Raw genomic sequence first — 23868 nt, 5'->3', positions numbered from 1 at the left:
CTTCCACGTTCAAAAATTGCAGTAAAATATACGTAACAGAATGTTTATTATTTTAACCGTTTGTAAATGTGATACGGCGGCGTTAGATACATCCGCAAAGCTGTGTGCACCACTGTCTCACCTCAAGCTTTTTCATGATTCCGAACATAAACGCTGCCCCACCGAATGACGTCTCCCCACCTCGCCGTCCCCCGGGCCCTGGTAACCTCTGCTTTGCTGTCTGTCACTGTGAACTTGCCTGACCAGGGGACCCGCACGAACGGAACCGCACAGCGTGTGGCCTCCTGGTCAGGTTCCTTTCGCTGAGTCTGGTGCTTTGGGTCCATCCGTGCCGGAGGCTCACTCCTCCTCACAGCCAGGCCATGTGCTGCTGTGTGCGTAGGCCGTGTTTTGTTTATCCATTCATCTGTTGATGGGCACTTGCATTGTTTTCTTTTGGCTGTTGTGAACATGCTGCTGAGAACATGGGTGTATTAATGTCTAATCAGGTCCCTGCCTCAATTCCTTTGGGTATGTACCTCGGAGTGGAGTTGCTGGCCCCGTGGCAACTCTGTGTTTGACTTTCTGAGGAGGCTCGCCGCTGTCTCCCACAGAGGCTGCACCCTTTGCGTCCCCATGGGCAGCGCGTTAGGGTTCCACCTTCTCCACCTCCTCGCCAGCGCTGGTTTTCCTTACGCGGCCATGCCGGGAGGGAAGTGGTATCTCGCTGTGGTCTTGCTCTGCGTCTCCCTGGGACTGATGTTGGGCATCTCTTCATGTGCTTGTGGGCCATCTCTGTGTGTCTTCTTGGGAGAAATGTCTGTTGAGGCCTCTGTCCATTTTTTAACCGGGGGGGTTTGTCACTCCTGAGCTGCAGGAGCTGTGGGCACTCTGGGACCCCCTCGTGTCGGGCGCGGGGGCCGTGGGCACTCTGGGACCCCCCCGTGTCGGGCGCGGGGGCCGTGGGCACTCCGGGACCCCCCCGTGTCGGGCGCGGGGGCCGTGGGCACTCCGGGATCCTCCCGTGTCGGGCGCGGGGGCCGTGGGCACTCCGGGACCCCCCCCCCGTGTCGGGCGCGGGGGCCGTGGGCACTCCGGGATCCCCCCGTGTCCGGCGCGGGGGCCGTGGGCACTCTGGCCCCCCCCCGTGTCGGGCGCGGGGGCCGTGGGCACTCCGGGATCCCCCCGTGTCCGGCGCGGGGGCCGTGGGCACTCCGGGATCCCCCCGTGTCGGGCACGGCATTTGCAGGAGTTTTCTTCCGTTCTGCAGGTTGTCTTTTCACTTTTTTCGATTGTGCACAATCCTCGATGCACAAAAGTTCTTAATTTGGATGAAACCCAATTTCTTTATTTTTTCTTTTCTTTGACTGTGCTTTTGGTGTCACATTTATGAAATTGTTGGCAAGTCCATTGTTATGATACTTTTCCCCCATTTTTTTTCCTAAAAATGTTCTTGTGTTGGCTCTTAGGTTTAGGTCTTTGGTCCACTTTCGTTTCTGTGTATGGCGTATGTTAAGGGCTCGACCTCGTCCTTTGGCATGTGGACGTCCAGTTTTCCTAGCACCGTGTGCTGAAAGGTCTCTTTTCCCTTTTGTCCTTGTCAAACGTCAGTGGACCAGATACTCGTGGGTTCTGCTGCTCTGTGTCCTATGCTGGTACCGTGCCACGTGTTTCAGGTCCCTTCATAGACAGTTTCAAAGTCAGGAAGCTGAGTCCTCCACCTTTCTGCTTCTTTTTCAAGGTGGTTTTGGCTATTTGAGGCTCCTTGCAATTCCCATCTAAATATGCTTTTCCATTTCAGCAAAAAATGGCTGTGGAATTTTAACAGGGCTTTGGGCATATGGACCTCTTAACAGGAGTAAGTCTTCCAGTCCATTGACACAGGTGTCTTTCCATGTGTTTAGATCTTTTAAAACTTCTTTCATCCAGGCCTTGTAGTTGTGGGTATCTAAGTCTTTCATATCCTTAGACTTATTCCTACGTATTTAATTCTGTTAGGTGCCATTAGAAATGCAATTCCTTTCTCCGTTTCCATTTCAGATTGTTTTGCGGGTGTATAGAAACACAGCTGATCTTTGTGTGCTGACCTCGCACCTCCAGCCTCACTGGGCTTGGTGCCCCCAACGTGTAGCTGCAGCCATGAGGTGTTTATGCCTTGGGTTTCTGCTTGTATTCCTTACCTTTTGTAGAGCAGTTATTCGTGTAACCATCACTCTGCTGTTGACCCTTGGGAGCAGCTGAAGTTTTCCTTCTTGTAAATGAATGATCCTGGTGACCATCTCTGAGCACCACTGAACTTTGTGTTTTCAGTGTTCCCTCTTGAGAGGGCCCCAGCTGTGCAGTCACCGGGGCAAAGGGCAGGAGCCTGGGACCTCCGCTGTGTCTCCATGCCCTCGTCCGTCGCTCACAGGGCCAGCAGTGAGCTCCAGTCTCTAATTTAGAAGTATGCTTGGAGCAGTTGGGCTGCAATGGTGTTTTACTCTTGCTGTAATACATGTGGCTCTTTAATTGTTGGTGCGCTTGAGCGTGTCCCCTTAAGTGCGGTAAACAGCTGAGTTTCTGTGTGTTAATCGGGCCCGCGTGTTCTGTCTGTCGGCCTCTGGACAGTTTGATGCTTTCTCTCTGCTTCTTAGCAGGGTTTCATATCAATAAAGACGTTGTTACTAATTAACCCTTTGCCGATCATGTTTCCAACAAATAAGTCTCTAGTACTTGTTTGTCTTTCCATTTTAGTTTTTTTTTTTGACGTGCAGAGGTTTCTAATTTTTATGTAGTCAAACGCTTTGTTTTTCTTTCTGATTTCATTATCTCTGAAAGCATTTAAAATTACTCTTGCATAAGCATTTATCAATGTAAACAGAAATGAAAATAGAAGATAAAAATGTACCCACAGTCTTCCCGATGCATCAGATTGAAGTGCTTTTCCCTCGGCTCCCTGTCGGTCTCCCCCCCACCCCCGCGCGCGTGATTTGAGGGGGTGGTTATCACAGCGCTGCCGTTGCTCTGTGTTCTAGGCTCTTCCGTTCACTTTTGCACTAAATGTTACTGTCTGACAGCATCCTTGATGCCTCTTTCCCCCAGACGTCCCTGTGTCTCCTCCTGCCTTTAAACACTCTCTGTTTCCTTGTTTCTGTTTTAGCCAAGGCTGTCTGGGGCGGGGTGGGATGCCAAGCCCCTGGACCTGGCTGCGGCCCGCAGACCCACACAGGGTGTGCGTCCACGCCAGCTCTGCAGTGTCCAGGCTGTGGTCTCGGGCAGCTCAGCGTCTCTCTCTGAGCTGGTGGTTCTTCCCTGGAGACAGGGGGGCTGATGTCAGCCTCAGTGTTTGGATGAGGGAGTCTGGTACATGGTGGGGGCTGTGGCGTGGAGCACTACTGAGCGCTTGACCCTGGGCTGGGGCTTCCCGCACAGTCAGGTCCTCCCGGCTCCCCCAGGGTCTTGCCCCTGCCTCGACTGATGAGAAAACTAAGGCAAAGTAAGTATCACTGTTTTTTAAATGCTGCTTTTTGAATTCTGCTTCTCAAAACCTAACACTTGCCCTGCTTCTTTATGTCTTTTACGTGAGTCTCACGTACGGACACACCTGTGTGCATGCGTGCTTTTTTTTTCTTTTTCTACTGATCTGAGGTTGTGCTTGTGGTTGCGAAGGCCAGCCTGCATGCACAGTCAGCCCAGCCCTGAGCCAGGCCTGGCCCTCGTGGTGAGGTACCCCAGCTCAGCTGCGTGGAGTCCAGTGGCAGGGGCCGTGCTGGGATGCGCTCCGGGCGGCCCCTCCTGCTCTGCTGAGCTGCGGGGCTGACCTCAGGGCTCTTCCTGGTCAGAGCCACTTGTGCTCCTAGAACCTGATCTGAAGCCCAAGGCAGGAGGGCCTCTTGTCCCCCAGGGGCTGGGGGAGCCCGGATGCCCCAATGTGTGCATGTTCAGGAGATCAGCAAGGCCGGCTTCTCCTGAGCCTGGGAAAGAGCCAGACACCCAGCCCAACATGCATTCTGTTTTGTCACAATACGTTGCCCCAAAGGCTTTGGATAAACAATAATTGAATTTCCAAAAGCTTTACGGTTAGTCGCTGGAATTCTCAGTGTGTGCTTTTACCCTCCCCGGGCTCAGAGTATTGCAGGAGGATGCAGTGTGCCGGGCCTGGCTCGGGGCTGGGCCCTGGCTCGCAGAGTCTGCGGCTGAGCCTCCCTGCGGCCTGAGGACAGGCTCTTCCTGTCACCCTCTCGGCCTCCGTGGAAGAGGCCTGGACTCTGGACTCCTGCAGCCCTGTGGCCTTGGGCCAGCCACTCGGCTTCTCTGCAGTGGGGCTGAGCCCTGCCTGTGCGGCCGAGCACACACAGAGGGAGAGCTCAGCCGCTGCACCCCTTCTTTATGTTGGGGTATCAGGGTGAATAAGCTAGAAGGGCGTGAAACTGTATGAACACCATAACCAAAATGTGAAAAGAGTCGTTCCTTGGCAGTGCACGGAAAACCCGAGGTTGGAAGGAAGCACACCACAGTGAGGGACGGGGGCCGTGTGTTTTCTCTTTTCTGGTTTTGGGTTTTTGTTTTCCAGTGGAAAAGATAAACATGAACTCATGCTAAGAGTCTCGTTAAAGAGGCAGGTGCCAGGGAGGGCCAGGGAGGGGTGCCGTGAGCCTCCAGGTGTACCTGCAGGCACTTCTCACCTCCAGCGTCTCCCGAGCGTCTGCTGGAGGCTGCATGGATCCAGGGGTCTTGTCAGGGCCTTTCACTCACAGGTCTAGGGGCCAGGCTTCAGGGCTCCTCCTCAGGGAGGCTGCAGAGACCCTTTCGGATCCCTTCGTTCAGCCCGGGGCCTCGGCTCCCTCGGCTGCCAGTGGGGGTGCCGCGGCCCGCTGGCGGGCTGCGGCAGCTGGGGGCCGTGCTGGGACTCGCTTCTCTGTTCCAGGTTCCGAGGCGCACCGATCATACCCGTGGCGGCCAGGCCTGGGGGGCCAGAGGCCCCCGAAACAGAAGCTCCGCAGGGCATCTCCGAGCTCATTGAGGTACCGTCAGCTTGAGTCCAGGTTGCCTGTGGCCCCGGCCCCACACAAGTGGCCCCCTGTTCCTGCTCAGCCTGAGGCCCCCCCACTCACCCCTCACTGCCGCCTCCCTCACCTCCCTCACCTCAAACCAGAACAGGACCAAAGGCCTCCCTCGCCACGGCCCACAGCTCTGCAGAGCTGTCCACATCCTTGCAAGCCTGCCTTCTTCCTTTCTCCTGTCAAACTCCTCCACAAGGCAGCCCCCACAGCCTGGGCTCCTGGGGCCATGTCACCCACTCCAGTCCTTGGGACTGTGCTAGCCCCTCCTGTGTGTCCCCCCAGGCTGAGGCACAGCAGTGGGGCAGTGTAGCATGCATCCTTGTCCATTCCTCCTGGCTCGGTGGTTGTGCGAGGGAGCCCAGCCATCCCGCAGGCGCCCAGGGCGGCCAGGGTGCGGGTGTATCCCTCTGCTTAGCGCTCCGGGCAGCGCAGGGGCTGCAGTGGCCCCAGTGCCGGCCCCACCGCCTCCCTCTGTGACCTGCTCTCCCTGCCTCAGTCCCTCACTTGCACAGCAGGGGAGACAGCGGCACCGCTAAGCTTGTGGAGTTTGTGCTGATATATAAAACGTGCCCGGGGTGGTGTGTATCGGGTTTGCTCTGATGGTGAGGTTGGCTGTCACGTGCCGGGCGCTGCGCTGAGTTCTTGTCTTGTGGGATCATCAGGATTCGTAGAGGGTGAAGTTTATTTATCCGCATTTTGCCAGGAAAGAATCTGAGCTTCAGAAAGGTCGAGCAACTTGCCCAGGCCTCACAGTGAGTGCGAGCTAGAGCTGGGGCTCAGGTCCACGCTGATGGCAGGGGCTGGCTTGGGGGCCTACTTGCACTGGGCCCACGGAGCTGAGATCAGGTGTGGCCGTGGGCTCTGCCCCCGTTTCTGTGATTACGCGACCTTGCTGACTTAGCAAAGCAGACGTCTTCTGGGTAAACTCCCTACTTTTTCATCAGCTCTAGGGAGCACCGTCTAGGAACGCGGGACGATTACTTGTATTAAAGCAAAATGCACAGAAACGCTGCCAGCGAAGGTGCTCCCGAGCTCTGTGGGAGGCTCTGCTGAAAGCTCAGGCCACGCACGCCAGTTTTGAGACTAGTCTTTTTCTGAAAGAAGTGTCATCACAAGGCTGGGGGTTTGGAGCACTCACTACCAGATGCTCTGCTGACAGTTTGTTCTCCAACAAAAGCAGAAGGCAGAGAAGACAAGGGATAGTGCAGCACTGACGTCCGTTTGTTTCTTGTGATCAGCTCTGGCCACAGCTCCGAGCGGGTGGGCGGCGGAGGAAAGCAGGGCTGGTCGAGGCTGAAGCCCAGGGAGAGTCAGCAGCATGGGCAGAGCGGCCCCACGGCGGAGGGGCGGCGGGCCCTGGGTCTCTGCCGGGCGGGGGCGCGGCCTTCACCCCAGACGCAGCCAGCTGCCCGGGACCCTCCCTGCTCTCCCTGTCCATGGGGCGGGGGTGGGGGGTGCGCACTGCCCGGAAGGGGAGCCGAACGAGCAGATGATCCCAACAGTATGCTACCTGGGCGGCACACACAGGGCAGGGGGGCCCTTCCCGAGACAGCATCAGGGAACGGGGGGAGGTGACACTGGCTGGGGAGCTTCCAGGCGTGGGGGGGGGCCAAGGTGGGGCCACCGTGGGACCTGGGGGCTGGATGGCAATAACCCCTGAGCCCTGGGCATCAGGAGGCTGGCCTGGGGGTGCTGTGCCCACGTGTGACGTCAGGACGCTGCCGCGGTCACCCTGGCGGGAGAGGGTGGAGGAGGGTCCTCCGCGCTGAGAGAAGGAGCTGAGAGTGGGGCAGGGGTCTGGAATGAGGTCAGGGGGCCCAGCTTCCAATCTCCCGGGCAGCTTGCCCGGCCCTACTTGAAGCCTACACCCTGCTCCGCCTGCGCCGTGCAGCCCTGATCCCGACGGGGTGTGGCACCTGCATCTCTTTTCTAGCTCCTGACGTCCCAGATTCCTATCCCAGCAAGAGACCCGTCGGGACCGTTCCTCATGTCTGTGGACCACTGCTTCTCCATCAAAGGCCAAGGCACGGTGATGACAGGGACCATCCTCTCAGGCTCCGTCAGCCTCGGCGACAGTGTGGAGATCCCCGCCCTCAAGGTCAGTCTCCTGTGTGCTTCCTCTTGGTCCCTCCCTCCAGTGGGAAGAGAGGGGACAGCCCCTTGGCCTGCTCCAGGGCTGGTTCTGCTCCGCGCTGTCTTCTGTCCTGCCCTGCCTGCGTTCTAGAGCTACCAGTCTCCCCGATTCTCATAGCAGCACCCGTTTATTGGAGCCTCCCGAGGAGTGTTCTTTACAGACAGTGGAACCAGGGCTCCACAAGGTGCGTGGGCCCAGGAGCCATGCCCCCGGGGGAGGGCGCTGGGTGTGAGCCCCCGAGGCAGGTGGCAAGTTCTTGTGGGCTCGTTTCTGGGTACCTTGTGCGTAACCACGAGAATGTCGAGGTAAACACAGTTAGGACTTTGTGTTGCTCAGTCGCACAGTCTGGACACCCAGAGGATGTCCACATTCCTGGGACACGGGCGGCTGCCAGGTCGTCCTTGGGAGACCTCTGGGAAGGACAGGCAGCTGGGGCCTCCCTGTCACCCCACCTTCTGGTGACTTCTGGATTTAGAAGGTGTCCAGGGCCTTGGTGTTTTCCTTCAGTGGGCTTTTCTTGTGGTTTTTGTTTACTGGGGAAGAAAAACTTAGCCTCCAGGCTGCCCTTCTCCTTCACAGGGAATACAGGGGTGGAGCAAGGGCTGGTTAGAACTGGGGAGGCTGTCCCAGGAATTCTGGGGCCCAGGGGAGTGCTCTGTCTCAGAGGAGGCTGGCGTGTAGGGCAGTGGAGCGTGCCCTGGGCCACATGTACCAAGCCGCGGACAGTGCCAACTGCCGCCGTGCCCACTGCCAGGCGGATGGATTCAGCTGGTGTGTGAACTGGCGGTTCTCCCTGGAGGACTGTGCAGATGCGGATTCCAAGGCTGCCTGGCTCAGTAGGTGTATTAGTCAGCGTCCTTCGGAGAAATGGAACCAAAAGGGTGTGTGTGTGTATGCACACGGAGATTTTAAGGAATTGGCCCACGATTATGAGGCCTGGCAAGTCCAAAATCTGCAGTGGAGGCCAGCAGTCTGGAGCCCCAGGGAGAGCTGCGATTTGAGTCTGGAGGTTGTTGGCTGCGGAATTTCCTCCTCCTCTGCAGAGGTCAGTCTTGTTCTGTTCAGGCCTTCAACTGATTGGACAGGGCTCACCCACATTGTGGAGTGTCACCTACTGTACCCAGAGTCAGCTCATGTAAATGTTCATCTCATCACAGGAATTCAGAATAATGCTTAACCAACGACCGGGGTTCTGTGGCTCAGCCAAGTGGGCACGTGAAATTCACCATCACCCTGGAGGGGAGTCCATGACTGCAGGGTCTGCCCTGAGCAGGGGAAGGCCAGGGAGCGCTGCTGGTACTGAGCCTGGTGTTGGCCGTTCCTGGTCTAGGGCAGCGGGGGTGGTTACAGGAAAGGGCATCGCAGGAGTGAGAGGAGTGACCAGGGCTCCCCAGGTCAAGGACACCTCAGGTTTCACTCTCTCCCCCGGCTCATTGCGTGGTGATGTGCCTGTTGCTTCCTCCTGCAGGCCTAGGGGTCAGAGGGAAGGGTCTCCTGACCAGGGAGGACCACCCAAAAGAAAACCCTCTTACAAGCCTGAGGCTGGCCAGGCTGCAGGGCTCCCTGGGGCCGTAGCAGGAGTGGAGGGCAAGGCCCTTCCCGTCTGAGTCCTGGGGTCCCCTGACACCATGGGTTATAGTCCCTCCACTTCTGGACGTTGTAGACCCTCCTCTGAAAGCCGTCAGTCCCGTATCAAATCCACGTTGCACCAGGGACCGAAAGTGCAAATCTTAAAAAATAAAGCACAAAATTATGAAAATAAACTATCCTTTTATTTAACAAAATTAAGTTGATCAGAGTGATTACGTGTCAGTTCTTAGCTAGAACAGAGAATAAATCCCATGCTAAATTTCCTCCCGTTCCCTGTGCTCCCTGAGGAGACCCCGAGGGCCCACCCTGATGGGTACCCCTCTGCCCTGGGAGAAGGCACGTTTGCAGCCTGGGAGAGCAAATGGGAGTAGGAGGGGGTGTCAGAAGAGAGCTCTGGGGGGATCGGCTTTGACACGGGGGTACTTGAGGCTCTGGAGGGAGGCAGACGTGTTTGATGACAGGCCAGTGGCTGCCATGCTAGGCCCACGAGCGTGGGGAGGCCGGGGGCAGAGGGCCCCCCTGCTAAGCCAATAGGGGTGTTTGAGTGGGGGCAGGCTCCGAGGTCTTCGGCTGCTCGCTTCGCCCCATGGAGATGAGCTTGCCTGTCAGAGCCCCAGGCACTGGACCGTGGTCCCTGGGCGCACGAGGCGCTTGGCAAATACGAGTTTAGGTCTCCTCTTGCTTTCCTGCACCTGCTCTGCCCCACCTCCTTTTCAAAGCAGAACTCAGAAGCCATGAACATGTGGTTGATGAGTTTTCCAAACAAAGCGTAGAAGGTGCAGCTGAGCTCCTCCTCCGCTGCTTATAGCACAATGTGAGAGGAAAGGAGTGAACTGAGGAAGGAGCTGTTAGCGGAAGGAACCAGCCCCTGATGTGGGAGATTCTCGGCCGGTTCAGATTCCAAAGGCTGCTGAAGGTGGAGAATTCACTTTGGAAAGCATGCGCTGGAGAAGGGCCAAGGGTGAGGCTGGGACAGCCTTCGCTGAAGAGGTTGGGTGTGTGGCTCCCGGATCCGGACAGATGTCTCAGCAAAAGCCAGGAGAGAGCTGGGCTTCTCCAGAAAGGGTCTGTGGAGAGCTCTCTTGCAGAATGGCATAGACCCCCTTGACGCAAGTGAGAGACCCACAGGTTTTTGAGAGTGTTCCATCAGCAAAAACACTGCCAGCCTGGTCGGAACAGGACAGAGACCCAGTAACATTAAAAAAAAAAAAAGAAAAAAAAAAGCAGTTGGACTTCCTGGACTCCACATGCAGGAAATGACTGGTGGAACACTTAGCCACGACGCGTGTCGTCCTCCAAGACGAAGGGAGAGGAGTCCGAGGGCCGAGCTCCAGACACACAGGTGGAGGACAGAGAGGCGAGCCCGGGGCCAGGCCAGGGGAACTCCCGTGGGCTCAGTGGGCGGGGGCCAAGCCTCAGAGGGTCATTCTCAGGCCTGGGAGCCCAGTGGAATTTGTTTTGCTGGGTTTCAAACTTACTTGGGACCCGTGACCTCTGAGTTCCTTCCATTTTCTCCCTATGCCTGTATTTTGAGAGCAGAAAACTTGTTTTCTGGTGTCACAGGCCCACAGATGGAGGGCGTCTTGCTCCATGATAGACCATTGCCATCACCCATGGCTACTTAGGTGACTCAGAGGATGAGAATTCTGAGCTAATGAGAGTTAGGTGAGATTTGGGACCTAATTAGAGTTAATGCTGTAATGGGATGAGAATTTGGGATACTGGGATGGGGTGAAAGCATTTTGCACATGAGATGGATGTGAAATGGGGACCAGAGGGTGGACTGTAGTGGTTTGAATTGTGCCCCACTTAAGGTGTATCTACCCAGAACCTCAGACTATGGCTTTATTTGGAATGAGAGTCTTGGCAGAGGTGATGAAGGTGAGGATCTCAAGTCGAGGCCACCTGATGAGAGCAGGTTCCACACAGGGATCCACAGAGATGGGGGCGGGTGAGACCAGAGGCTGAGACCGGGGTTTAGTGCCCGGAGCCAGGGCTCAGGGGTGGAAGGGACTCTCTTAGAGGCTCCAGAGGCAGCCAGCCCCACTGGCACAATGGTTTGGACTTCCAGCCCCAGAACTGCAAGAGAATAAATTCCTGACGCTTCAAGCCTCCAGCTTGTGGTCATTTGTTACAGCAGCCTCCAGACAATGAATACAGATTTTGGATGAAAGGACAGAAGTCAGAAAGAGCCTTAAGTCCCCTGTCGTCTGGGGCAGGGCCCTTGATGCCTCTGAGCTTTGACTTTCTTTTGAGGAGCTGCAGCCCCCAGCTCACCATCTGGGGCTGCCGTGAGGATGACGCTGGTGTCATGAGGCTTTGCAGGCTGGTGGTGGAGTCGGAGGTGCACTGCTGGCCGCTCAGCCCACCCTTTCTTCCCCGTGGTCACCACCCAGCCGGCGAGAAAACCCGGGCTTGGGCGCTAAGCCCCCAGAGAAGCATGTGAGGTCGCTCGGCCAGCTCTGAAGACCAGGCCCTGTGCTCCATGCCCACTGCCTTGGGAACTCCACGGAGACCCTGGGTGGGGGGGTTCTGCTGCGGCCTCCCTCACCGTCACCGGCGGCACTGAGGGCACTGGGGGCGGGCTCCAGACTGGATGGCTGTCTTCCAGGCCCGGTGACATCCCCATCAGATTTCACTAATTGACTTGGGCACCTCTGACCGCTTGAACTCCCTCGGAGGCGGGGCACGGCCATTCCAAATAAACAGTCGCATTCCCCGCCTCCCCAGCCAGGGCGGCCACCGGAGCCTGTCAGACCCTGGCCCTGTGGCTGCTGCCCACATCCACTCCCAGCTGGGGCCCATTAGCTTCTGGAGGAAATGTTGGGGCACAGGGAGCGAAGGGGAAAAACCAAGCCCCGTTCAGACACGGGATGGCCAAAGCGCCAGGCAGCCCGATGCTCACTGTCCTTCTCTGGCACTTTGGCTCTTTCTGTCCTCAACCTGGGGGTCCTTCTGCCAAGACTTGACCTTGGGATTTTAGCTAGTGATGTTTCTACCATCACTGTACCTACCATCCCAGGGTGACTGGTGATTGGCTGTCAGGGTTGTGACGTCAGAAACCCTTGGAGCCACAGACCACAGAGCAGGAGAAAGAGGGACCCGAGACTGGGCCCCGGGCAGGTTCCTCACTCCAGGTGCTTCTCTGACCTCTGACCATCACAGCCCAGAAGACACCATGTGCCCCCCTGTCCCCGCCTCTAGAAGAGGGCACGTGGTGTGGTGCCGACTAGGGGTGACGGCTGTAACGTGCCCAGTGCCTGAGAGGACCCGCGAGGCGGGGTGGGCAGCGAGCAAGGGAAGGTTGAGCTCAGAGCAGGCAGGAGCTTGGGCGTGCCAGAGGCCCAGCAGGCTGCTGCCTCCACGGGCGCTTTCCCTGAGGAGTTTCTCCAGCGTGCCCCCGGGCCTCAGTCCCAGGGGCCTTGACACCAGTCTCCCGAGAGCCCGCGGCTGCTCCCCCCGTTCCTTTGCGGTTGGCCCCCTTGTAACCGAGCGCACTTTTCCTCCTGGTGTGCGCGGCCCCCGAGAGCCCATGCACCGGCGGCCGCATTTGCGCCAGCTGGGCCCGGCATTTTCTCCGCTTAGCCTCAGACGGCTCTTAGACCTGTGAGCACTGAAGTGCAGCGGGGTGTTGGCGTGGCCCGGTGGGGCCCCGGGGTGCGCAGCAGAGGTAGGATTTTTTGTCAGATGCTCTGAGCAGTGCTGAGAACCAGCTCTGGGCTACGGCCTTCTCAAGTGTTTGCCCTCCACTTCCAACCAAGCTGGGACGTGCTGTCATCCCTGCCTCACAGGGTGTGGAGCAGACATGGGACATTTAGTCTTCTCCAGGCTGATCTGGGAGCACCCCGGATTCAAACTCTGGCGGCTGGGGTCTGAGACGTGTGCTCTTGACCCCATCCCAATCTCCCTGGTGGGCGGGAGGAGGCCGCTGAGCCCCCGACCCCGTCCTTCTCACATGGACTGAAGCCGCTGTGGGGGGTCCATCCTGAAGGCAGCTGTCCCTGCCAGCTTCTTGTGCTGGGAGGCCAGGCCCTATGACAGCAGGTCCGTCATCGGGCCGGGGAGGCCTCAGCTTTTCACACACTCTGCGGAGATGGTCTTGGCCCCCAGGCCCAGGTCAGAGCGGGGGACCCTGAGGTGTCTTCTGAAGAATGGTCAACAACAACCAGGAGGGCTGTTAGTTTTTGGGCCCACCCCCGGTCCCTGAATCCCCATCAGCGGGAGCCAGGGAATTGATGTCTGTACCCACCATCCCAGGGCATGCTCATCATCAGGCAGCTCGGGGAAGCCCTGACCAGGGCTGGGGCAGACCTGGCTCAGGCCCCTGACTTGCCACTTGCTGTGTGGCCCCGGCGTTACCCCACGAGCCTCTGCCTCCTTCCCTGACACGAGACAGTGGAACCACAGTCCTGCTTTGCTGGTGAGGAAAGTGGGAGTCGAGGAGGACTTCACGGGACAAGGCCAGCCTGTCTGTTCAGCACGTCGCTGGGCACCTGCTGTGCGCCAGGGCCAGGCCGGTGCCCAGGGAGAGGGCGAGGGGCAGTGGGTCTGGGGGGAGACGTGACCTGACACCCGCGCTCTGAGTGCTGGGGCAGCGCGGGCTGCGGTGCCGCGGGTGGGAACACCTCCTTGAGGAGGGGCTGCTCCCTGGACAGAGCGGGCCACCTGTCAGAGCTGGGGGGAGCACGGCCGCTGCGGGGCCGGAGGGACGGGCAGGAGGGCTCGCGGCCACAGCCAGGTCTGACTCAGGCAGAGCCCAGGAGGTGTTAGCTGCGCCGCCACACCCTCTGACCCCCTCCCCGGGCAGAGGAAGCAGCCCCTCTGGGTCAGCAGCACAGGGAGAGGCGGGCCGCCGGCAGCCCGTGGTGCGTGGCTCAGGGGCCTAACTGCCCTGTTCTCTCGGAGTCTGCCGTGACTTTGCTTTTATCTTTTTCTTTAAAGGAAAGTTGAATGTTTCCTGAGTGGGCATGGAGCAAGTGTACCACTTACACTGAATACTTGTACTTCCTTCTTTTAAGGAATAAAACAACACTACAAATACCATCAACATTGTCTTAATTGTTCACAGGCTTCAACTTGTAATAATCATGGGGAAAGGGTAGGTGAGACGTCTTCTTAAAAAGCGAAGGCAGTTGCCTGCTTCTGTTTGAAGTTTTGCTGAAATACCTTATAACATGTTCTTATTTTAAAATAAATTCCAACCATTACAAATGTTTTTCTCCTGACTTTTCAAAAGTACTTGAGTGCGATGATTCTGGGCAAGGGTAGCACAGAAAGGCTGAGCCAGGCTTGGGGGCTGGTCCAGTCCTGCTGGGCCACACAGCCACCTCCCAGGCTTGCTGTCAGGGACGAGCGCTGGTGAGGACACGCAGGGCTGTGAGATCAGGCCGAGCCCAGCCCTGGCTGGGTGATCACACCTGCCCGCTCGCCTCCCCTTTCCCTGCAGACATGCACATGTGGATCTACGGCCCGAGGCATGGCCTCTTCCCGACTGGGAAGCCGGCGGCTAGGGAGCTGACCTGGGCCACGGGTCCGAGCAGGTTCCTGGATGTGGAGGAGGAGGAGGGCTACCGGGAGCAGAGCCGTTCTTGAGGGTGACGGATGCCGAGGCTCTGGTGTCGAGAGCGCTCGGACAGGGGAAACGCAGGTGCAGCGGCCCTGTGGGGGTAGGCAGCGTAGTGCACTTGAAGACGCAGAAGGCAGTCGTTTTAGCTAGTGCCCAGAAAACAGGCAGAATGAGAGGGCTGTAGTGGCAGGTGGAAACGGCCCACGTGGGGCCATAGGCTTCCATCTGCTAGAGTTTAATCTCTTGTAGAAATGCAGTTTTGCAGAGCGGAGTGGAGTGTATGTGCTTGCGTGTGTGTGTCTGCAGTGGAGAGGCAGACAGAATGGAGGGTGGGCTCAAGGAGGCCCAGGGTCCCCTTCTGGGGACCAGTTAGGAAGCTGTTGCATAGTCCAGGTGGGTTGAGGTGGCTTGGATTGAGCGGGTAGCAGCGCAGGGGGGCTTGGGGACATTTAGGAGGTGGCAGTAGCAAGCTGTGTTGATGGGGTGGACACGGGCCAGGCCAGTGGAGAGCCACGTCCAGGACGGCCCCTGGGTCTCTGGCTGGAGTAGCAGGTGGGGGTGGAGCCGTCACTGAGGGGGAGCCGGGAAAGGTCTAGGGGTGAGGGCAGAGGCCACACGGGGGGCGTGGGCTGGGTTTCAGTAACTTTGAGGTGTTTGGGACACTCAGCTGGAGGGGAGGTCCAGGAGGCGAGCTGGCCCAGGGGCTGAAGCGCTGGGCAGCGCAGGGGAAGGCGAGCTGGTGTGTCCAGCCACTGCCCCGGGGCCTCCGGGAAGGAAAGATGAGAAGAGTTAAAAAGCAAGCTTCAACTGTTTCTCCTGAGGTTTTATTCCTGAGCTCAAAGCCTCGCAGCCCTCCTCTTGTTCTGGGCTTGGGCGCCTTCCCAGTCCTGAAAGGTGAGGCCTGGGGGCCCCCCACTGTTGGCCCTTTAGGGTGGAGGGAGGGTGTTCCTGGGGTGTTTGCGTCCCTTAGGGTGACAGACGCTGGGGCCCGTGCTGGCCTGCGAGGCGTCCGGCAGCGGGGAGGGCAGCGCCGTACCCGCCGGCCGCCGGGACCCTGCCGCCACCGCCGCCAAAAAGCAAACGGGATGACTGGGCGGAAGGTCAGGAGTTGAGGAGCCTGTTTTATTCGGGACGGGTAAGAGACAGGAGGGGAGTGCGCGGGTTTCTGTGTGGATCCCGGTATTTTCTTTTGAGCTGGGGCCGAGAGTGGCTGGGGCAGGGAGGAAAGGCAGCCGGCCAGAGGGAACGTTGCCAAGCAGAGCTGCGCTAATGCGAACCATACGGCAGCCCATCTCTGGCCGCCTAATGCAGTCCTTGCGGGCTGGCGGGTGGGCAGGAAGGCGGCCTAGGCAGCGGGCCACTTAACCCTTCGGGTGCTGGCTGCCCGCAGGCCTCCCGACCTTGGTGCCCTGACCAAGGTCCCGCCTTGACCCGCTGGATGACGCGGGCACGCCCCTCCGTCGTGATGACCGGAATGTCCTTGACATCTGAGGTTCCCTTCACCCAGCTGCCTGCCTGGACACATGCCTTCCTTCCATGGGGCCCTGATGGGGGCGGAGTGTGTGGGGGACATTTTCTCAGAAAGGAGGTGGCCTCCGGGTCCCAGGGGAGGGGTGACTTGCCCAGGGTTACGTGGCTGGCAGGAGGTGGAGTAGGGGCCCTGGCTCAGAACTCTGTGCACCCCTCCCCGGGCACAGTCTGCTAGGGGCCCAGGGAACCCTCCACCAGATCAGCATCTCTGGTGGCAGCGGGGCCATGGAGCCCGCGACTTCCTTGCTTCCTGGGAGGACCAGTCACTGAGTCTGTTCTCTCTGCCCCTCCGAGCACAGCAGCCCAGAGGGCAAACGGGGTGCAGGTCTGCGCAGTGCGGACAGACAGGCTCCGTGTGCGGCCCCGAAGGGTGATGTAGCTGTAGGTGCAGGGACCACGGGCGAGCCGCCCGGTCCTCGAGGGCCCCCAGGAGACATTCACGAAGTGGGAGATGCGCCAGCAGTCGTGGCAGGACACGCAGAGCTTCGTCCCATCCGTACAGGAAAGCTGTCACATGTGCACATGTGTTTGTGTGTAACTGCGGCAGAAAAGATCTGAAAGGAGGCGCAGCTAACTGTGAACAGTGGTTCCATCTTGGGGGAGGGAGGGGGGATTCAGGGCTGAGAGAGTGCTTTCATGTTCTAGTCCATGTAATTGCTGTTCAGATCTTTTACAACAAGCTTGTGTTCATCTGTTCCTTGTGTGGCTCTGAGGAAAGAACAAATACAAAGAACCAGAGAAAGAGCAGCTTCTGTTCCGCCCTTCCCTCTCCCCCGCCACGGCCTCACCCTGCCTGCCCCGCACACGGCCACTCTCTGCTGGGGCCTCCGAGGGGAGCCGGCCAGCCTGGCTCCGCGGTGCGGTGCGGGGCCTCCTCCTCCTCCCGGGGAGCCGCCTCAGGGGCCCCGTCCCCCGCCCTGCTGGTGGCCCGCAGTCATCCGGCTCCCGCGGGGATGCTCGGCCCTGCCCACCGTGCCCGCGGCTGCCCCCTTACGCCCTTCCCAGCAGGTTTAGCTCGCCCTCCCAGGCTCCTGCCCCCCTCCCGTGCCCCCGCCTTTCTCTCCCCTCCCCCCAGCACTCCACGCAAGCGGCCACTGCCTCCCGCCCGTGGCCTGTCTCTAAGGTTACACCCTCCCTGGTTGGAGCCGCCCCAGGCCCACTTTCCTTAGGGGTCCTTAGGGGAGACCCTGCGCCTGCCAGCAGTGCTGGCCTCAGGCTCTGCAGACTTCCGGGGTCGTCCCTGGTCCGAGCTGACCCTGGGGTCTGGGGTGATGTGGCCTGGGCTCCGGCCGACTCCAGTGTGGCTCTGGTGAGAGCAGTGTCCCGGAAACGTGCGTGGTGGACATGTGTAAGCCGTGATGTCGGCGGTGAGACTGTGGAGGGACCGGCCCCTTTGGAGGTTCTAGAACTTCGGGAAGCCAGGCGGTGGAGGGGCTTGGCCTGAGGACAGGGAGCCCTCAGAGCGTCTGCGCCTCGGGGACAGCAGGGTGGAGGGGAGGGTGTCTCCTGAAGGGACAGGGAAGGGCTGAGCTGGTGGCTGAGAGTCTGGGCCCAGCCTGCACCCTTGGGACAGGCTGGATGGCCTGGCTCGTGACCCTGCTCAGGGACAGGTGGGCAGCCCAGGCGAGAGGCCGCCGGGCACCCTGGGGCCCCGCGCTGGGCTCCATGCCTTGCCTGCCGTGTGGGGCCTTGTCTGGCGGCCCCGGCTCCATGGCCCTCGGTGCTTCATAGTTGGAGGGGCGTGAGCGTGGAGAGTTCCGCTGGGTTATCGGCGCGGAGGCTGGGGTGGACTCCTCACAGGCATGCCTTGGGAACTTGGCCATGTCCCTGAGCGGGGCTGAGACCCTCCCAGGGCACAGGGCCCTGTGTCGCCCGCTGACCCGCCCTGCTGCCAGCCCAGCAGGGCCATCGGCGAGGGCTCTGCCTTCTCCTGCTGGGAGCTCAGTGCTGGCCTCCTGGCCCCGACTCAGGATCTGATCCGATGACCTGAATGAAATGCAGGACCAGGGCCGGAAGTGTGTAGCCTGTCCCGTTCCGGCCCCCTTGGCAGCCGCGGCCTCGGGTCACAGGGAGTCCGCGAGGGGCTTTTTGATGTACACGGTGGATGTTGACTTGACCAGATTTGTTTGCTTAAGCATTGCTCTTGCCAGTGCGTTCGGACCGTCTCCTCCTTTAAAAACATGCCTCCTGCCAAAGGTTATTTTGGATCTGTTTTTGTTTATCAGGTAGAACTGTCCCAGCACGATTGAAAGCAGACCCACATGTCGACACGCGCCTGAGCTGCTTGCGGCCCGCGCACACGGACTCTCTGCACAGCCGTCCGGGGCCCTAGAATGCGCACGGCTTATGAGAGGGGCCTGGGGACTTGCAGCTTGAAGATTTTCATCTTCTCGGTGACAGCAATGGCAGGCTACGGGCTGTGGCCGACCACTTGGGAGGCTCAGCCAGTGGGTGTGGTGGAGCCTGGGGCCAGGCTGGCCCAAGTGGAGCCCCTGGTCTGAGCCAGGGCTCACCGGAGAGCAGGCAGCACTGTCCACAGGTGCAAGGGCCGGGGGGGCGGAGCGTGGCGCCGTGCTTGGGCTTCCTGTGTGGGGAGGGCCTTCTCTTGTGGCTGCATTTCGGTACTTCCTGTCAGAGGGCCTGCTGCGAATTTCTTCTAAAAACGCACCTCTCTCTGCATCGGGACCCGTCGTGTGCATGCAGGGCTGCTCGCAGAGCCCTTTCTGGAACTGGCTTTTGACCCCCCTCCCTTGCCGCTGGGCCGCATCATACCTGGGAGACCCACGGAGGGACGTGGCTGCCCCCACCTCCAGGACAGCAGCTGGGCCAGCGCTGGAGGGTGCACTGTGCCCAGAGGGGTGGGTGTGCTAGCTCATCAGTGTTTGATTACTGGTGAGAGACCAGTGTAGGTGAGCGCAGGTAACAGGGGACAGCGTCTGCTGCGTGGCTGGCAGTCTGCCTGCTCCTGTCGTGAGCACGACCAGGTCAGGACCTGCAGGCTGTTGGCACCGAGTCTCCTCCCGTTTCCGGACTTCCCTCTGCTCCGTGTGGCTTCCCTGCAGGCAGACCTGTCCTGTCCTCGTGGGAGCAGTGTGTGCTCAGCCACTGGGGCGAGCTGGGCCTGGGGTACACGTGGGGGTCTCACCTTGACAGAACTGGGCATCCCGGGCTGGTGAGATCTGTGTGATGGATGTGGCCGCCACCCCTGGCCTGCAGGACCCCTGTTCCATTTCCGGTCTCAGACCAGCAAAGGCATCCACTGTGGGGATTCAGAGAAAGCTTCGTTCCTCCCCAGGTGCATGGGGAAGACTCACATTTTAATGTTTTCTTCAGATTAAAATATGTAAATGCTTATCATTAGAAAAGGATGTAAAAATGACCTTCAGTTCCATCCGCTGGACAATAGCCATGCCATCTTCCTTGGCCCCTGGCATGTGGGGACAGCACGACACCAGTGGGACCGTGTTCCGTGTGCTGCTGTGTGTCCTCCGTCCCCGCCACCCACAAGCTGGCACCACTCTTTTTCAGTGGCAGACATCATATAGTCGTGAAGCACAAAAGTAATCGTTTTATCTGAGTTTGGAAATCTTTCTAAAATGTATTTATCTTCCCCTCTTCCCTTGAACTACACAACTTTTCCTAGAACGCTGCATATAATTTCATCTTTCCATGATGACTCAGCTCATTTTGATGAACCAGTTGACATTATAGGGTTGGAGCCGTTGAAATGTATGGTCTGTTTGCTCCTTTAAATGGCTGTGTGCAAACAGGCCCTGGAGGCCTGGTGGCCTGTCCAGTGTGGGGGCGGGGGCTGCACTGTGCAGGCCAGAGCCCCTTCCCTAGTTAACAGAGCCTCACAGGGGGCCTGAGTGGGCTTCTGGGCACTCCTAGGGCTGCCTGACCAGGGAGCACCCTCCCACCATCTGCCTTTACCCCGAGAGCAAGGAGAAGCCCTGAAGGGTTTTAGGTAGGGAAGTGGGGGGCAGGGAGTAGGTGCCCTGGCTGGGGTGAGGTCTGACTGGAGGGGCCAGAGTGGGTGTGGGGAGCTGTGTGGATCCAGGTGAGGGTGACGATGTCTGGTCCAGGGTGGTTCAGGGAGAGAACAGGCTGATGCACTGGATGTGGGGGTTGGGGGGTGACTGGTGGCTCCCGGACCTCTGCTGTGTGACAAGACAGGTGGTGGCCCCGGGGGTGCAGGAAGACCGGGGTGTGTGTGGGGTGCCCACGAGACACCAGAGTGGAAGGCACATGCTCCAGTGTCCGGGACGGGGGTCCTCCTCGACGGCTGGTCTGCACTTGTAGGTGAGGGGTATCAGCTGACGGTTTATGAAGAGACCTTTTATTTTCTGAGAACTGTGACACGTGACCAGGCTGAGCGATGGGCCTGTGAAGGAGGAAGATGGGCCAGAGAGGCAGGGCAGTGGACGCCACCATGTCCCTCCTCCTGCTCCTCCTCGGCGCCATGCAGCGTCCACATCCTGTCCAGCCTGCGGGGCCGTCTGTGCCTGGTTCTACTCCCCACCCCCTGCTGTGTGCACCCTCTGCCTCCCCACCTGCAGCCGAGTTCCGTCCTCACACGACCATGTGGATGGCACCGGCTGCCCTGGCGCCCGCCCGCCCTCCGTCCTGCCCCTCCCGGCTCTTCCCAGGTCTGTGCCCGCGGTGCCTTACCTGTGCTGACCTGTCCTTCGTTGTGGTTTCGCCAACACACCTTTAACATTAGATTTACTTTTAGAGGGAACTTGATAATATCTCTGAACTCGTGAGTCTGCCCTGACGGCTGTATCTCTCTCTGGAATTTGATACAGAGACTTCTCCCAGCTACGTTTGTGTGCACAAATGTTAGATCACATTGTTTTGTGTTTTAAAGCTGCAGGTGGGTGGTCACATGGCCTACTCCTCCTCCAAGCGTGCTCTTTCAGTCAACATTATGTTGAGGTTTGTTATGCTGGTAGGCGAGGCTGCCATTACAGGTTTTTACGGCTGTGCGCCGTCTGTTAACACGTGGCGCAGTTCATTTGTTCAGCTTTTCCTCTCGGGATCCTCACGGCACTTTGGCACCCTCCCTGGCGGCTCCTGCACACACACTGGTATCTGCCTTGTGTCTCTCCCCCACAGCCGCCACTGGAAGCTCCCCACTCACTGATGGTACAGATGGTGACGCAGTGGCCTTTTCAGCTGATAGCCACCCACAGAGGTCAGAGGTCACTGCTCATTCTCAGCGCCTCCCAGAGTCCCTCCAAGTGCAGGTTCTGGAGCCGGACCCCAAACCCAGATGCCCTTAGGGGCCTGGCAGGGGCCAGATGGGGGGAAAGGGCACAGGAGGACTCGCACGGAGACCTCCACGCACCAAACCGCCGCTCCCAGCTGTGTGTGGGCCCACAGGTCTGCCGCTGCCAGGCCTTGCCATTTTTTAAGAGAAGCTGAAAATCCACATTTTCATGTGAAATGTCCCATTTTAAAATGTAAGCGCAAGATTTTTGGCACACAGCATGGGGCAAACAAACCCTGTCCCCAGCCTCGACCCTGCCTTGGGGACCACCCTCCTACCGTGGGCTGCCCGCCCCTGGAGGCTCCCTGCTGCGTTGCTGTCGGGCCCCCGTGAGATGGGAACGGGCTGCTTCCTTCTCCACCTGTTGGCCGTTCAATAAACTGCTTCCAAAAGGCTTGCTCAGCCCTTTGGCCTATTTCTGTGTTCAGTTGTTCATTTATGTGGATTTACAGGAGCTCTGGCACACAGGGGCACCCATCCTCGGTCAGTTGACACATGCTGAGGTTATTTCCCCCGGGCTGTAGCTTGCCTTTTCGTTTTCTTGATGGTGTCTTTTCCAGGTTTCTCATTTTGAGAACTTAAGTTCATTGATTTTTTTAAAATACTTTTTTGTGGGGAGGGGGAAGAGCTTGTTGATTTTTTTAGTTTATGGACTGTGCATTTTTTGTCTCTGAGAAATCTTTGCCTGTGCCCACCCCACGGTTCCGGAAGCTTGATAGTTTGAACTTTTATGTTAGGTCTGTGTTCCATCCCAGATTAATTTTTGTGCATGATGTGAAGAAGGGATTGAAGTTTGTTTTTTTTTTTTCATGTTTGTTTCAGAACCATTTATTGACAAGATTTGCCTCTCCCATTGAAGTGCCTTGGCATCTTTGTAGGAAAAAAAATCAAGTGATGAGTATGTGTGGGTCTGTGTCTGGACCCTGTTATTACTATTGATCTATCTACTTTTATTCTAATCTTATTCTGTCTTGATTACTGTAGCTTTAGAGTAGATTTTGAAAGCAGGCCTTTATTTTGGCCTTTCTAAGTCCTTTGCATCTATACAAATTTTCAAATCAACTTAATTTCTTTTTTAAAAATGGTGTGTTGGAATTTTGATTGCCATAGTGTGGAATTATAGAACAGTTTGGAGACATGACATTTTATAAATATTGAATATTCTAATCCATGAACATGGTATAGCTTTCCATTGATTTAGGTCTTTAGTTTCTCTCAGCAATGTTTTGCAGTGTGAAGTGCAAAGTTTTGCGCATGTTTTATTAAATCTGTTACTAAATATTTTCTCTGATGCTATTACAATGATTTTTTAATTTTCTAATTGTTTGCTGCTAATAGAAATATAATTGGCTTATGTGTGTTGATCATGTGTCCTGCAACCTTGCTAAAGTCACTTGCTAGATCTAGTACTTGTTTTGTGGAATCCTTAGGATTTTCTTTGTAAACAGTCACGTCATCTGGAAATACAGACGCCCCCTTTCTACTCTTTTTGCCGTATTTTTTCCTTGCCTTCATTACCTCACTAGGAACTCCAGTGCAGTGTTCAACAGAGGTGGGGAGAGCAGGTGGCTTTGTCTTGTCTGTGGCATCGGGGCAGGGTGCTTCTCCACCAGCAGACACGCAGTAGCCGTGGGCTTTTTCTGTGTGCTCCTTATCAGAGTGAGGAAGTGCCCTCTGTTCCTCGTTTGCTGAGAGTCTTTACCGTGGACAAGGGCTGAACTCTGCAAAACGCTGTTTCTGCTTCTGTTGAAATGATCAGATGGGTCTTCTCCTTTATTCTGTTTAAGGGATGAGTTACATTTATTGGCTTTTGAATGTTAGAGTCACCTTCCTAGACTTAATCCTATTTGGCCACGAGTGTTATTTTTATATATTGCTGGGTCTGATTGGTAACAATTTGTTTAGCGTTTCTGTGTCTATGCTCGTGAGGTATATTGCTCCACAACTGACTGTCTTTTCTTACAACATCCGTGTCGTGTTTTAGTGTCAGCACTATTCTGACCTCATAGAGAGGGTTGGGAAGCTTCTACCCTTTTTTATTCTATGAAAGGATTTGTGTAAAGTTGCCATTATTTCTTCCTTAAAAGCTTGGAATAATTCACCAGTGAAGCTATGAAAACCTGTGGTTTTCTTGAGAAGGCTTTTAGTTAATAATTTACTTACCTCAATATGTGTACAACTATTTAGGTTTTTATTTCTTTTTGTGTCAGTTTTGTTCTGTTTCTGCAAGGAATTAAGCCATTTTATCTGTTGGCTTTTGTCGATTTTGCCTGTTGAATCTGTAGTGGTGTCTCTGTTTTGTTTCTGATGTTGACCATTTGGGGGTTTCTCTCTCTGTTTCTTGATCAGTTTTACTGGGTGTTTATCATCTGTATTAACTGTTTAACATCACCAGCTTTTGGCTTTGTTTGGTTTCCATATTGTTCACTTGCTTCTATTCCATTGGTTTTCCCTCTTTATTTGTTCCGTTTTCTATTTTCTTTGCATTTACTCTGCTGCTCTTTATCTAGTTTCTTCAGGTGAAAGCTCAGACCCTTAATTATCACATTTTTTTCTTTTTCTAGTATACGATTTAGAACTATAAATCTTTCTATAAGTACGACTTCAGTTGCATCCCAATAATATGTCATGTTTTTACTGCCACTTGGCTCCAGTTATTTAAAAATATTTATTATACTTCCTTAGTTGGTCCGCAAGTTATTTATAAATGTGTTGCTTTATTTCCAAACATTTGGGGATTTTCTAGTTAATTTTT

The 23868-nt window shown here is 56.9% G+C and overlaps 1 protein-coding gene across 3 annotated transcripts in view; it reads left to right on the top strand.

Moving 5' to 3' along the window:
- The window catches only part of EEFSEC (eukaryotic elongation factor, selenocysteine-tRNA specific), a 146521-nt gene that overhangs the window by 62453 nt on the left and 60200 nt on the right, over window positions 1–23868 (top strand). For all 3 annotated transcript variants that reach the window (XM_072941988.1, XM_072941990.1, XM_072941989.1), the window contains exons 3-4: window positions 4886–4982; window positions 6955–7119. In XM_072941988.1, the coding sequence (XP_072798089.1) occupies window positions 4886–4982; window positions 6955–7119 (262 nt within the window). The remainder of the gene's footprint in view (window positions 1–4885; window positions 4983–6954; window positions 7120–23868) is intronic.

This window comes from Vicugna pacos, chromosome 17, assembly GCF_048564905.1.
Source record: "Vicugna pacos chromosome 17, VicPac4, whole genome shotgun sequence".
NCBI lineage: Eukaryota > Metazoa > Chordata > Mammalia > Artiodactyla > Camelidae > Vicugna > Vicugna pacos.
The sequence above is the reverse complement of the archived record's forward strand: the minus strand, read 5'-3'. Positions and strand labels throughout refer to the sequence as shown.